This window comes from Esox lucius, chromosome 1 (genome assembly GCF_011004845.1).
Source record: "Esox lucius isolate fEsoLuc1 chromosome 1, fEsoLuc1.pri, whole genome shotgun sequence".
NCBI lineage: Eukaryota > Metazoa > Chordata > Actinopteri > Esociformes > Esocidae > Esox > Esox lucius.
In genome coordinates, this window is record NC_047569.1 from 36,427,599 (window position 1) to 36,441,094 (window position 13,496).

A 13,496-nucleotide genomic window follows, 5' to 3' on the forward strand; every position below is an offset into this window, starting at 1 on the left:
CTTGACAGAGAGGAAAGAGAAAGATAGGGGGAGAGAAGTGGAGAGAGAGAAATAAGAGAGAGATAAAGGGAGAGAGGGAGGAAAGAGATATAGAGGGAGAGAGGCGCTGCAATACACATGTCATAATACTAATGAATCTTAGAAAGACAATAAGATGATTGTTTCCAAGCCCAATCTGGCTGGCATGTTTTAATGACATTCCACAGGGAAAATAGGGTACAAAATCATACACGCCCCCACACACATAACGAAGTAAATAGAACACACAAACACACACCTGATATTCCTCTCTTGAGCCAGCGTGGTTCCTCAAGTACAATGTAGAAGTTCTCCTTTTTCTCATACTCCTCATCATCAATTATCCTCACCTGCAGGGTCTGACTGTGCACAAATACACAGAGATGAACACACAAATACACAAACAGATTCCAACACACACACACACACACTTCCCAACACTCACACATATATTCAGACATATGCACAATGGTGTTATTATCCCCACAGGGAATTTTGGTTTGCAGAGCAATGTACAAATACAACAGATGAACAAACAAAACATAGACTGACAACAAAAAAACATTAAAATACACATGATATTTGTGATTCCTCTACAGGCTTCACTCAGTACGCTCCCTACCAAGTTACCCATGAGCAAGCTGGTCCTACTGCTGGGTCTGTTATTCCAGAAGCCGTATTGCCACTGGAACAAAGGACAGACACGTTTTTTTTTGTGTACCCTGGTAGGCACAGTGTCAAATCAATCCTAAATGTAAAGCCTCCAGGCAATCTTCCCAGTAGTGGGAACTCCCAGTTATCAATGAGCTAACCACATGCTATACTGTCATATCATCAGCCATCAAGCAACAGGCAGGGAGGGGAGACACACAAAGCCAGACAAATGATGACTTCCTCCCCTGCGCAGCCCCAGAAATATTAACAGGCCAGCTTGCACTTAAATCACTTCAGAGGAACGGGGGCTGCGTCAATATTTAATCACTCTGCAGCTGAATAATTCAGATTCAGATATATACACTGGCCAGTAAGGGGACAATCAGCTTCCTTGTAGGGACAGTGTTTCCCCTAGGACTTATTTCAGCAGCGGTACACTTAGCATGGGGTTGTTGGGAGGTGTAGTAGATAGCGTGGACAATGGCTCCGTCTCCTTCCACACATTTTTCAGGTTTACTGCTTGGTCAAGGAAAACTTTTCCATGTGGTAGAAAGAACATTTTAAAGTTAATTTATTTTTGCAGTTGTACACAATTTGTGATTGGTCATAATTTCTTTGTCTGTTTTGATATAAGCTATTTTACAAATTAGCGATATGGCTAAAATACCAGATCACAAAATGATCAGTTTGGATGTATCGTATGTCTTGGAATAATAAAAGTTGAGAGAACAAAACAAAAAATCCCACTGCACCCAGTTTACATACAGTTGTATGTTTGTATACAGTTTGTATGAGAGGATATGCAACATTTTGACCTTTTATTCCACTGCATACAGATTATTTAATGGAGGATGGAAGAATATTTTTATTTTATAGTGCCATTGGGTCTAGTGAGTTATTTTGCTTAAAGTGCTGTGGGACAGATTTAAACCTATGCTGCAGCGAGACATACATATGCACCAAAGGCAGTGGTTTAGGCTAATAAAGAAATTATATCTAAAAGTACTTAAATCACTACAGTTGGCACAGATACCTCAGTGACAGGTGGAAATGTCTAACATGGGATTTTTTCAGAATAAATTATCCATTTACGCCTTTTTTAGTGTTATTGTACTTGTGTTGCAACAAAAACCAGACAGACTTTTGAGATGTAAGAACGTTCTGGGTTTAGGCGGCGAAAACTCTTTATTCATTCCAGCTATATTGGAGAGACACACATGCTGAATTCTGTCAGCTACGTCTCACAGTTAAAAGGCACAGCCTTAGTATTTGCACTTTTTTGTGTGGAGAAAGTAAGAAGAAAAGGGTTTGGTGGGGGGGGGGCAAGAATTAAATGTGGCCAAATCTGCTGTGGCTTCTCTTTGATCGGGAGGAAAGAAAACAGTAACCAGACCATAGTGACCCCAGGCTCATTAGCCATTAGCCCTTTGGCCCTAGGCACACCGTACCAAATGGCCCCATCACATCGTACCATATCCCACCGTACCAAATGGCCCCATCACATCGTACCATATCACACCGTACCAAATGGCCCCATCACATCGTACCATATCACACCGTACCAAATGGCCCCATCACATCGTACCATATCCCACCGTACCAAATGGCCCCATCACATCGTACCATATCACACCGTACCAAATGGCCCCATCACATCGTACCATATCACACCGTACCAAATGGCCCCATCACATCGTACCATATCCCACCGTACCAAATGGCCCCATCACATCGTACCATATCACACCGTACCAAATGGCCCCATCACATCATACCATATCACACCGTACCAAATGGCCCCATCACATCGTACCATATCCCACCGTACCAAATGGCCCCATCACATCGTACCATATCACACCGTACCAAATGGCCCCATCACATCGTACCATATCACACCGTACCAAATGGCCCCATCCAGAAACTTTATTTTAAAACAGAAAAGGGCTTAGATCAGTAGACATACCAGAGTGCTTCTACAACAGCTCTCTATACCCCAGATAGGGAGAGTGGAAAACAATCCAGTTATACAGAGACATATATATTTCCCAAGTCATATACATGAAAATACAAATATCTCAGCACTTGTCAAATAATGTTCTTTATTATGTTGTGTTAATTTTTAGCACAGACCCCTGGAAAAGTACCTGCCACTCTAGCACTAGCCCATGGGCATCCTAATAAAATACTTCAAATACTACACACATAAACCAGTGAGGATGAGCCAGAGAGAAAAAAAAAGGGTAGTTTTCGGCAGTGCCATTGTCTTACCACACAGACTCCCTCACACAGACAACGCGCCACATCCACAAAAGGTTCCTAGAGAAAAGTACCGCATAGGGGTTCCACCACAGTTAAGATTATAAAAACCACTAGAGGTTCTGTTTCGTGAGAGACAGGAAAAAGAGGTTTAGAGTTAATTAAAACAGGGTTAGGGAAGTGAACCCAACACATGCATTAAACATAGCCAGAGATGTGCTTTGTTGATCTGTGTCCCTGCAGCTTACTACACAGCCCAATGTGACAGCCCCTGTCGGAGACATGAGGTCAACCCTGGGATGCCTGTCAATAAAACAGCACTGGCTACGACCCCAATGACACCCTATTCACTATGTAGCGCACTACTTGGGACCGACCCTCCCTGCGCTACACATGCTAACAACACCTGAGGCCAGAGCACAGGACTACAGGCTAATGCATTCTGTCACAGTAGAACTCACTTGATACATTCAGCATGAGCAGGTTGACATTTAAAGGGGATTATCACAGTTTTTCTTTTTTTTTTTCACAAATGTATCTCATATGGTTCCTCTATCTGAAAGAAGCTTATGAACCAGTAGAAACTATAAAAGCATAGTTATTTATACAACCATTATAAACTTCAGCTATGTTTTGCCACTGCAAGCTAAAGATCAGTTGGAGGTAACAAGGCATGTGAGCAGGTCAGAAAAATTAAATAATCTGAAAATGAGTTTAAAGGTGACTTGGCCAGTAAAAAATAAACATGCTTACACGCCCTCATAGGCGCCGATTTATGTTTTCCTCCGTGGGTGCTCATAGGCGCACGCCATATATATATATATATATATATATATATATATATATATATATATATATATATATATATACACACACACACCTATATATACCTATATATACACACCTATATATACCTATATATACATATATAAACGCACTACGCACACCTATTCATTTACTTATTAGCCGTAAAGTAGATCTTTCAAAATTTACCACTTATCACAAATACAGGATTGGAGATGAAAAGTTTAACTGACACGTAGGCCTAACCGCGATCAGTTCGTGGGAAATTTATGTTTTGCGCTATTATCTAAATATCGATTAAAAAAAACGACACATATAGTTTCTGGGAGTTTCTCCCTAATTTCTGCTACGAGTTTTTGATAGTGGCATTTTTTCATCTGAGAAACGCTGTGATTGGTGGATAGGGAGCACCCGGAGCAGGCGACTGGTTATGTCGCTGTCACTAACATCGACATAACCAATCACAGTGTGACAGACGCTTTACATATCACCAACGGCAAGTTTAATTTTAAATGAATGTAGCCTACTGGTGGACTGGCGGTCTGGCACACGTGGGTGCTCGTGCCCGGTATTTTCGTGGGTGCTCGCTATTTTCCGTGGGTGCTCGCTATTTTCCGTGGGTGCTCGAGCCCCGGAGCACCCACGGTATCAGCGCCTATGCACGCCCTGATTACTTCTATAGATTTTTTCCTAGCTGCGGCTAAACTTAACTGGAATTTCTAATGTATTTTTAAAGAGAACTGAACCATGTATTACAATTTCTCTTGAACCACAGGCAACTTTCAGGGTCAGGAATTATCTAACCTCAAGTTGATTAAAACTGAAGTTCTCCTTTATGTTCAAGTTTGCTGCACATTTTTGATGGGGTTTCAAAAAGCATGAATAGCTGCTTTAATTTTTTATAGTCTCATAAAAAGATATGGAGAAAACATACAGTACTATATAGAGGCGGCAACGTACATGGAGGCATTTTTGAGAGCAGTTTGAGAACATCAATTCATAATGATGTAATTAAATTGCTAACGTTGGGACCAGGTTAGAAGATGGTTAGTATGTTTTTGGACTGTTGTTGAAGCAATTATAAACTCTTAAGACCACAATAGCACCCAAACTCGCACTCACACACATGCACACGCACTATGCATGCAAACACGCACAATTCACAAACATCGTCACAAGCGTGCACAAACACACACTGCCTGTCTTTCCACCAGTCCACTTGTACTCACGTTGTCTGATCATTGGAAAACTCCAGCTCTCCCCGGGCGTCCTCGAAGTCAACGCCGCCGCCCTTGGCCGTGCCAGATTCCGTGTGATAGGGCAGGATCACAGTACCGCGAGCGCCAGAGTTGCGCACCACCGTGACCTCCATGGTGCCCACGCTCTCGCTGACGCGCGCCAGCCGGTCGCAAAACGTGAAGATGCCCGCGTGGTCGTCATCCAGGATGGTCACCGTGGCGACCAGGGGTTCTACCAGGCGGCCCTTGGGTCCCGCTCCCGGCTCGTCACTCTCGAACATTCCCTCAGCATCGCCGATGCGCAGGTTCAGCAGGCGCACAAAGAAGTGCTCATCCTCTTCGAAGATGTCATCATCAATGATGCCGACCTGGGGGGGGGTGGGGGGGTGGGGGGTGGGGAAGGGTTATAGGTAGCAGGAGGCAGCGCTTATAGACCGTCTACGCTTGAAACCAACCACACTGGCAATAGACATGGAAGACATTGATGGCTGTCCATCCTCAGTGGCTACTGCTTGATGACTGGCTACTGGTCTGAAATGAGAAACTGTCACATTCTGTCTTTTTCTTTATGATATAAAGAGACCCGAGTCAGGGGAGAAATCTGTTGTCATTATTTCTTTCAGCTGGGATTTGTCTTCTGACACCCCCTCCGTCCTTCTGTCAGCACCCACAACCAACCGTTTTCTACTCAGCGTGTTTACTGACCATTGTACTTGTTTTGATCTGTGCGTATGGCACAGCTGAGTGCTGGCTTTGGATTGTTGACTCACATAGCCCCTTGATGTTCCCTAAGACCCAATGCTAGGGCTCTGCTCTGAGTCTTTTGCTGAAGCCCTGTGTGTGTGTGTGTGTGTGTGTGTGTGCGTGCGTAGCCACACAATCATCCCTCTCCGAATAAACACTTACAGTGCAATCAAAGAATGATAAAAGTAAACAGAACACGAGAACAGGGTTGACAAACAAGGACAGAGTCCTCATTGCTTGAATACACTGACTAACATAGACATAACCACATCAAATACAGATTCCCACAACGCTGCTAACAGACACGGAAGACCAGAGAGCTGATGCCGATAATCCTTTATTGGTGAATACTGCTTTACTGGCTACTGTTCTGAAACAAGTTGTTTTCCTCTCACCACATCCATCTATCCTCTAATTCCCTGTTTCCTAATCACTGCCTCCCTCAGTTCCATCCAGAAATACACATACCCTTTGTCCTCTGTCTCAGTGTGGAAATTAAATGACACGGAAACGGCAGAGTTCAAAGAGGGACACATCATCTCCGAGGATATAACACTTCAAAGCCCGCCTCCCGCTTTTGTCACCGTCTCTCCAGCCTCCCATTGAGCTGAAGTCCTACTCACTGTCAGTTAGCGGGCTGAGGCAGACTTCAGAGCTCTAGCTTCCGGAACGCTCTCCAGCTTCACCGGCTCCTCCTAGACAATATTAGACAGCTGATCCGGTACAGAGAGGATTCTGCCAGACGCTAATTTGGAGGGTAATTGGTTTCAACTGCTGTTTTCTACTCTTTCCATATGACGTCCTGATCTGCCATTCTCAAGCAGGCCTAACTACTTAGCAGGGGTTGTGCATGGTTTCATTCTATAATTGATTTTAACAAGGATATATCATTGACAGTTTGTTCTGTTTCACTGTTTTCCTCATTCTCTCAGTGTATATCTGAATATTACTGTTCCCTTTCTGGAGTCCCCTTCTCAACCTCCAATCTCATTTCTCACCTTCACCTCACCATCCAATCCCCTCCATCGCCTCACCCTCCAATCTCCTCCATCTTCTCACCCTCCAATCCCCTCCATCTCCTCACCATCCAATCCCCTCCCTCTTCTACTCACCCTCCAATCCCCTCCATCTCCTCACCATCCAATCCCCTCCCTCTTCTCCTCACCCTCCAATCCACTCCCTCCTCCCCACCTAAGGATCCGGTTCCTCCCATCTCCTCCTCACCTTGATCTCCTTCCGGGTCTCCCCAGGTTTGAACACCAACGTTCCTTCACAGTACTCGTAGTCCGATCCGGCATTGGCAGAGCCATCTTCTGTCCGGTAGTCCACGTAGAAGGTGCTCTCCCCGAGGCCCCCCCGACAGACCACGGCCAAGGCCAGGACGCCACAGTTCTCCATGCACTGGACGTGGGCGCTCTCAAACGACAGGTGGCTGCACACCGTCGAGTCGTCATCCTCGCGGACCACTTCCTCTTCCACGACGGCGGTGCGACGGGCGTGGTCGGCCGCGTGCCTCTTCAGCACGTTGCCGGCGCCGATCATCATGCGCGTGGCCTGTATGCGGTAGAACGCTCGGCTCTTCTGCTGGTGAAGGAGGGCGTAGTAGTTCGCCAGCTCGACCAGCTGGTCCAGCTCCTTCTCCGGAAACTTCTGTTTCAGCTCCTTCAGGATGCGGATCACCTGAACGGAAAAGAACGAGTCCTTGTGAACGAAGAGCGGGGGGACACGGAGGCCGGCGCGCACATGCATGCATCCACACACTGGAACCAACGACATGGGCTCAGACGCTACCTTATCTGGGTTTGCAAGGATCAATGTGTCCTCGTTCCAGCTGCACAGTAACCCTCAGTTTCCCTCCGACAAAGGTCCTTCTCTATCCACCCCCTCATAATCCCTCTTTCTCTGTATGTCTCTCTTACTGTCACTCTCACCTCCTTGCGGCTCTCGTCCAGCTCCTTGGTGTTCTCCACAATCACCGTGGTGCTGTTTGAGTTGGGCAGGTTGGCCACCGTGCCCGCGGCGCTGCCGGCGCCGTCCGGACAGTTTTCAGTGGGCATGGCCCCCATCACCCCTCCCCTGGAGGGGAACTTCCCGTCCATGAGCATCTCCATGCCTTTAGGGGTCATGTCCCCTTCAGTCTCCACAACGATGCCGTGCTTGTCGGCGCGGTAACGTTTGCCCATGTACTTGTAGAAGAGGAGGCGGCGGTCAGCAATCCAGGCCAGGATCACACACACTGGGAAGTAGAGGAGGGTGACCAGGGCCTCCCACACCTGAGCACACACACACACAAACACACACACACACACAAACACACACAAACACACACAAACACACACAAACACACACACAACAGGCTGGGGGTTTTGTAAAAGCACTTTGTGAACATTGGTGATGTAAAACTTGCTTCATAAAACACATTTGATTGATTGATTGAACAAGGGAGGGTAGCATTATACACACACACACATATACACACACACAAGATAATGTCTGACACCAATTGTTCCAGGGAGGTCAAATGCAAAACAATCTGATGGTGGGTGGAATAAAAAACATTTCTATGTGCTGCAGCCAGGAATATGGCGGCACCAAAATTAGGAACCCTTAATCTCACAAAAAAGCGTAGGGCCTCGTCTGGAAGTTAACCTTCTCGCCTCGGCTCTTCCTTTCCGCTGCCTCTCCACTGATCAGGAGTCAGAAATCATGCAGGCTAAAAGGTCGCTTGTTTACTTGATTTTAGCGTTGGTTTATGTGACATTGATGACTTTTGCTTATGTTGACTCTCACCAATAATTGCTGTTCATCAAACGAGTCTAACTTGATCTCAGACAGAGTCCTCTGGTGATCCATCATTCTGTGTCGAGTCAGTGTTGGTTTGAATCCACCTAAAGCGCTTTCAGCAAAACCTGTCCCTTTACTCTCTAATAAAGCATTATATGAATGAATAAATTCATCTTACTTTTTTAAATGTATTTATTATAAAACGTGTAAAATGAATAAAAGGTTGATGTAATAGTTAAATCGATCAGAGTGGCTTAAAATAAAATTCCACATTCTTCAATTCTATTCAATTCAAATTCAGTTTTGCTGTGGGGTGTTTTGGTGTTTGAATTTGCTAAAGGCATACCTCCACTACTCCAGGGGAGATGACGGCCAGGATAAGGTAGAGCCAGATGTAAGCGAAGATACTCCAGAAGGCTGTGATGAAGAAAACGCGCAGGTGTTTGATCTTCCTGGTCTCTCCCTCAGGGATGACCCACACACAGATGGCGATGATTACAAACATGTTGAAGGCGGCGCTGCCCACGATGGTGCCAGGGCCCAGCTCGCCTGCATTAAACCCGTGCCCACACACCTATCAAGAGGAAGCGGAGTTAGGCAACTTTCAAAATTCCAAAACTTTCCGTTTGGGCAAACTTTTAGTTTAGAAAGTTGTTTTTGCTTTACGATATTAAAAGGCCACATACACTTTTGTAGACTTGACAATTTTAAAGTGAACTAGATATTCGTTCTCAGCTTCATTGAAGTACTGCTACTAGATGCTGCTACACTGAGATGTTGTTGCTGCGGGCGGTGTTTCTGACGTGATACCCACCTCTATGACAGACAGCAGGATCTCTGGGGCCGAGGAGCCCAGAGCCATAAGAGTGAGGTTGGAAACCGTCTCGTTCCAGATACGTACAGTGGCGACAGACGTCTCACCGTTTGGCATGGTGACAGTTACCTCCTTCTCCTGCGGGGCCGACACAGAGTTCTCACGTGTAAGCACACGCATTAATAGATACATGCACGAGCACACACGCAGATCACCAGCCTGTTTTGTCTAAACGTGTTCCCCCAGAATCACACACGTCTAAAATCTCCTCTTGGTAGTTACAGTGGAGACAACCCCCTCGAAGGCCTGTAATGGTTGATGTAGGTACCCTTCCACACATAAATTATTTATGTATCCTACCGTCAAGGAGGAATTATCCGTGACTCCCTGGCTGACAGAAATGGGGGAGGGGCGGTTGTTCTGATATTGTGATTGATGGAGTAATGGATGGCGGGATATAGATTCATTTACACAAACCTTGAGATCGAGAGTCGACTCATGGTGAATTTAGAATCCCACCCCCCCACCACCACCACCACCACCACCATCACAGAGAGCCAGACGTGTTCCCGGCTGGCAGCGTAACCTTTAGACAATATCATAGTGTGCTTACGCTTGCTTAAACTCAGGACGTACACTGTAACAGCCCCCCTGTTACATCACAACCTACAACACAGTCCACTCTAATTAGGCCGCTGAGGTTGCCTGAATCGTTCATTATGGATGTATCCCCAAAGATTAGCCTCCTGGTAGATGCTCGTATTGTGAACTTGTTGAACAGTTATGTATGTAATTTGCTCTGTCAGAAAGAAAATGGAAAACATTTGATTATCATTATGAACAAGCTTGTTGAGCCCTCAAAATGGGGAAACCACAAACTCTGTGAACTAACAATTAATTTAAATGTATTAATACTAAATGAAAAAGAAAATAGCCCTAGTTATTGATTATTCAATACATCCTGGCCAAGGAAAGCAACAGGGCCGTCTTGTAAGCTTTTATAATCTACAGACATTCAAAGTGATTGCATGTGAGCATTTCCAGGACCAAAGCCAAGTCCCAAGAAGGGACGCGAAAGAGAGACTAGCATTCTGAAATGGAAAAATACATTTGGAGTCAAACCCACAGAGAGTCAAAGTTTGACCTCTCACAGGCCACGCCCAGAAATCCGTAAGCTCGAGACGAGGACGGAATATTCCGACAGCACGTCCGTGCGCTGTAGAAGGCGCCATGGTGGCGTATACAGGTAAGTGCACTCTCCTCCTGGCTACATGGGTGACTGCAGGTATATCAGGATGACAGACGTACATTTTCATTCCCACTCACACAGTAGCAAGGCTTCTCCCACCAGACGGCGAAAGTTAACGGGAACGTGCACTTCCTTTGACATATGCCACCGCCGTATAGCTGGGTCAGGACGAGCCGGCCCCTGCAGGAATGCACGTAAGTGCCAGAGGGCTCTTAACACAGCGTCGCATGTGAAAACCTAGTCTGACCACATGCCTAGGCAAATGCACCGCTCGGGAACTGACAACCATCGCTACCTCGCCAAGGCCGATGACTCTTCCGGCAGGGCGGTTCCATCGTCAAAAGAAAGGGGCTGACAGAGAGACATGAGCCTCTCGTGTCCATGGTCTGAGCGAAGTGGAGTGGGGGGGAGGGGGGCGGGGTCATCTGTCACTGGCCAAGAGGAATTACAACAATTAGGGAGGCCATTACCTCTGGAAGCCTCATACGTCCAGAATGCAGCTGATGTTGCCGGGCAGAGCACTCAGAGGCAGTAGGGAAAAAAGCTGTTTTCCTGCCCACAGTGACTGGTGTCCAGCGCCATCCAGCCGGGCGCTACGGTCAAACACAGCCTCCATTTCATATTATATGCGGAGGCATGTGAAAGTAGTGCAGAGCAGATGCAATTTTGGCAATTTCTGCAATTGCCACGTAATTTCTGCAGTTACCTAGTTTTGCTTGGTTTTGCATGGTCTTTCTATTCTTTCCTGACTTGGCCGGCAGGCCTGCTGACATCTGTTTTCCAAAAGGAAATGGAATTAGTGGTTAAGCTAGCGCTAGCTAGCTGCTCAACATGTTGCTACTTTGACTCTAAGGTAAGAAAACAAATGGGGTAATCAGCCAGGTAAGCAGAAACAGAAACTGAGAAACCCCTGGTAAAAGTAACCAACCAATGGAAACCTGCTATTAGTGCAATGTTAAAGCCATTAAAGCAGCAAGGTAACATACCTAGCTGAACAAAACATTAACCATAACACACGAACAGACATAACATTTATTAAAGTTAAAATTCTTTAAAAGAGAAAGAAGCCAGGAAACACTCCATGGTGGAGTGGTAATCTACACTGAAAGGAAGAACGTTGACCGTTAGCTGTCAGAGAACCCCTCTAATGGGCTTTTAGACACAGAGACTCAGGAAGAAGTGAAGAACGAAGAACCCATAGCAGTCTAAGTTGTTATAGGCACACAGATATTATGAACAGAAACAGGCTTCAACCAACAACTGGCAGGAGTCCTACAACGAGATGTCCAACAGAATCGACAGAGTAACTGAAAAGTAAAGTTATTCTAATAAAATGCATAATATATTTTTTTTTATGCTTACAAGTATTTGGCTCTCTGCCCAGGCAACCACAGAAATCAAGATGTCCATCAGTGTCTGGACCAATTGTTTTTTTAATTATTTACGTTTTTGAATTGGATGGAATCTGTAAAGTCTGGGCCTAAATACAGTAGAGAATCCTTACGGGGTAATAATATCTACAGTAAATTATCAAAGAATAGAAAGGTAGTATTACCCGGGAAGCATATATTCTTATGTGACTGCATAGGCTGTCTTTGCGCCTAAAGAATGTCATTAATTCAATTTCCACTGCCTTTCTGGCCTTTGCATTAGCAGGGCAAGAGTGAGAGGAGACACCCCGGCACGATCCACAACACATTACCAACCTGCGAGGTGATGACCTCAATTGAGGCCATGAAGCGGTCTGCGATGATGGACACTCCAAGGAACATATACATGAGGCAGGTGAAGTAGACCACAGCCCTGGCCACCTGTTCACCCAGCCCGGGGCTCAGGGGCTTCCAGACGGGCAGCAGGATACCCGGTCTGCACACCACTGGCTCCGTGCACTTTGAACTGCCGCCGTGTCCCACGCTGCTGTTGCCCCAGAGCTCCGGAGCGGTGGAGGGATAGAACACGGTGGAGATGGAGCGGTTCTCTTCTTCGCCCCCACCTCCCGCTCGCAGAGATTCCAGGGAGCCGGGCGGAGGCAGTGGCAGGAGGAGGAAAAGGAGGAAGGGGACAGAGGCCGAGAGAGAGGTGGAGAGGAGTGCCATGGCAGGGGACTGGGGGGGACGAGAGCGATGAGGCGGACAAAGAGACCACTGGTAGACACTGTGCAGACACTGGGCGGGACAGGGAAGGCTGGGACTTGCTCACCTAGAAGAAGAGGCAGATGGTTAGAAGTGTGGAGAGATCACAAAGGGAGATATATAGATGAGAATGGAAAAGAGATGGATCAACTCTTTACTAATGTACGCTAGGCTAATATAAGCTAAGTGCCTGGTTTGCGCTCAGATGCCAGAGCAATTAGCTACTCTCTCAGATGAGTCCCGATTAGCAGTAAATTACATTCACACGGGCGGTTCACGTCAACGGCACGTAAAGAATGGGTTTTCCCCGTGCACAAGTAATGCAATGTCCGCCTCGCTCGTTGACGTTCACTAGCACTTTCGTAGCCAAGCTCTTGTGTTGTAGCCTTGCTCTCCGGGTGTGATGGGAGATTAATATGGTGTGGTCTGGAGCTGCAGTGAGAGCTCCATGGGGGGGAACGTGTAAAGCAGTGCCAGTTGAGCAGATTATTGTAACAATGTGAGACTGGCTGAGGATGGACTGTAGGGAAGACACCTGTTCTCGCTCACTCAAACACACACATAAACACACACGCACACTCAAACGTGTTTACTCAGCTATGCATATGGGGAGCTAATTTCATCTGTGATATGAAAATGCGCACACACACACACACACACACACACACACACACACAGAAACATTTGTAATTCTATCCTTGTGGGGACCTACAATTCCTTATACGAATGGCAACCATTAGCCATATGTGCCATGGACTCATTTATTAACTTATGGTTTAAAACACAGAACAGACTAGTTT

General features: G+C 46.2%; 1 protein-coding gene across 4 annotated transcripts in view; it reads right to left on the bottom strand.

The window, feature by feature from the left end:
- Nucleotides 1-13,496, bottom strand: part of slc8a2b (solute carrier family 8 member 2b) — a 93,843-nt gene that overhangs the window by 17,135 nt on the left and 63,212 nt on the right. For 3 of the 4 annotated variants that reach the window (XM_020047070.2, XM_020047072.3, XM_010898539.3), the window contains exons 2-8: nt 12,271-12,763; nt 9,316-9,453; nt 8,848-9,075; nt 7,649-7,990; nt 6,942-7,397; nt 4,965-5,341; nt 278-381 (exon numbers count right to left, since the gene is read on the bottom strand). In XM_020047070.2, the coding sequence (XP_019902629.1) occupies nt 278-381; nt 4,965-5,341; nt 6,942-7,397; nt 7,649-7,990; nt 8,848-9,075; nt 9,316-9,453; nt 12,271-12,660 (2,035 nt within the window). In that variant the 5' untranslated portion in view covers nt 12,661-12,763. Of the gene's footprint in view, nt 1-277; nt 382-640; nt 825-4,964; nt 5,342-6,941; nt 7,398-7,648; nt 7,991-8,847; nt 9,076-9,315; nt 9,454-12,270; nt 12,764-13,496 lie in introns of those variants that run through there. The other variant, XM_020047074.2, reaches the window with a different exon arrangement.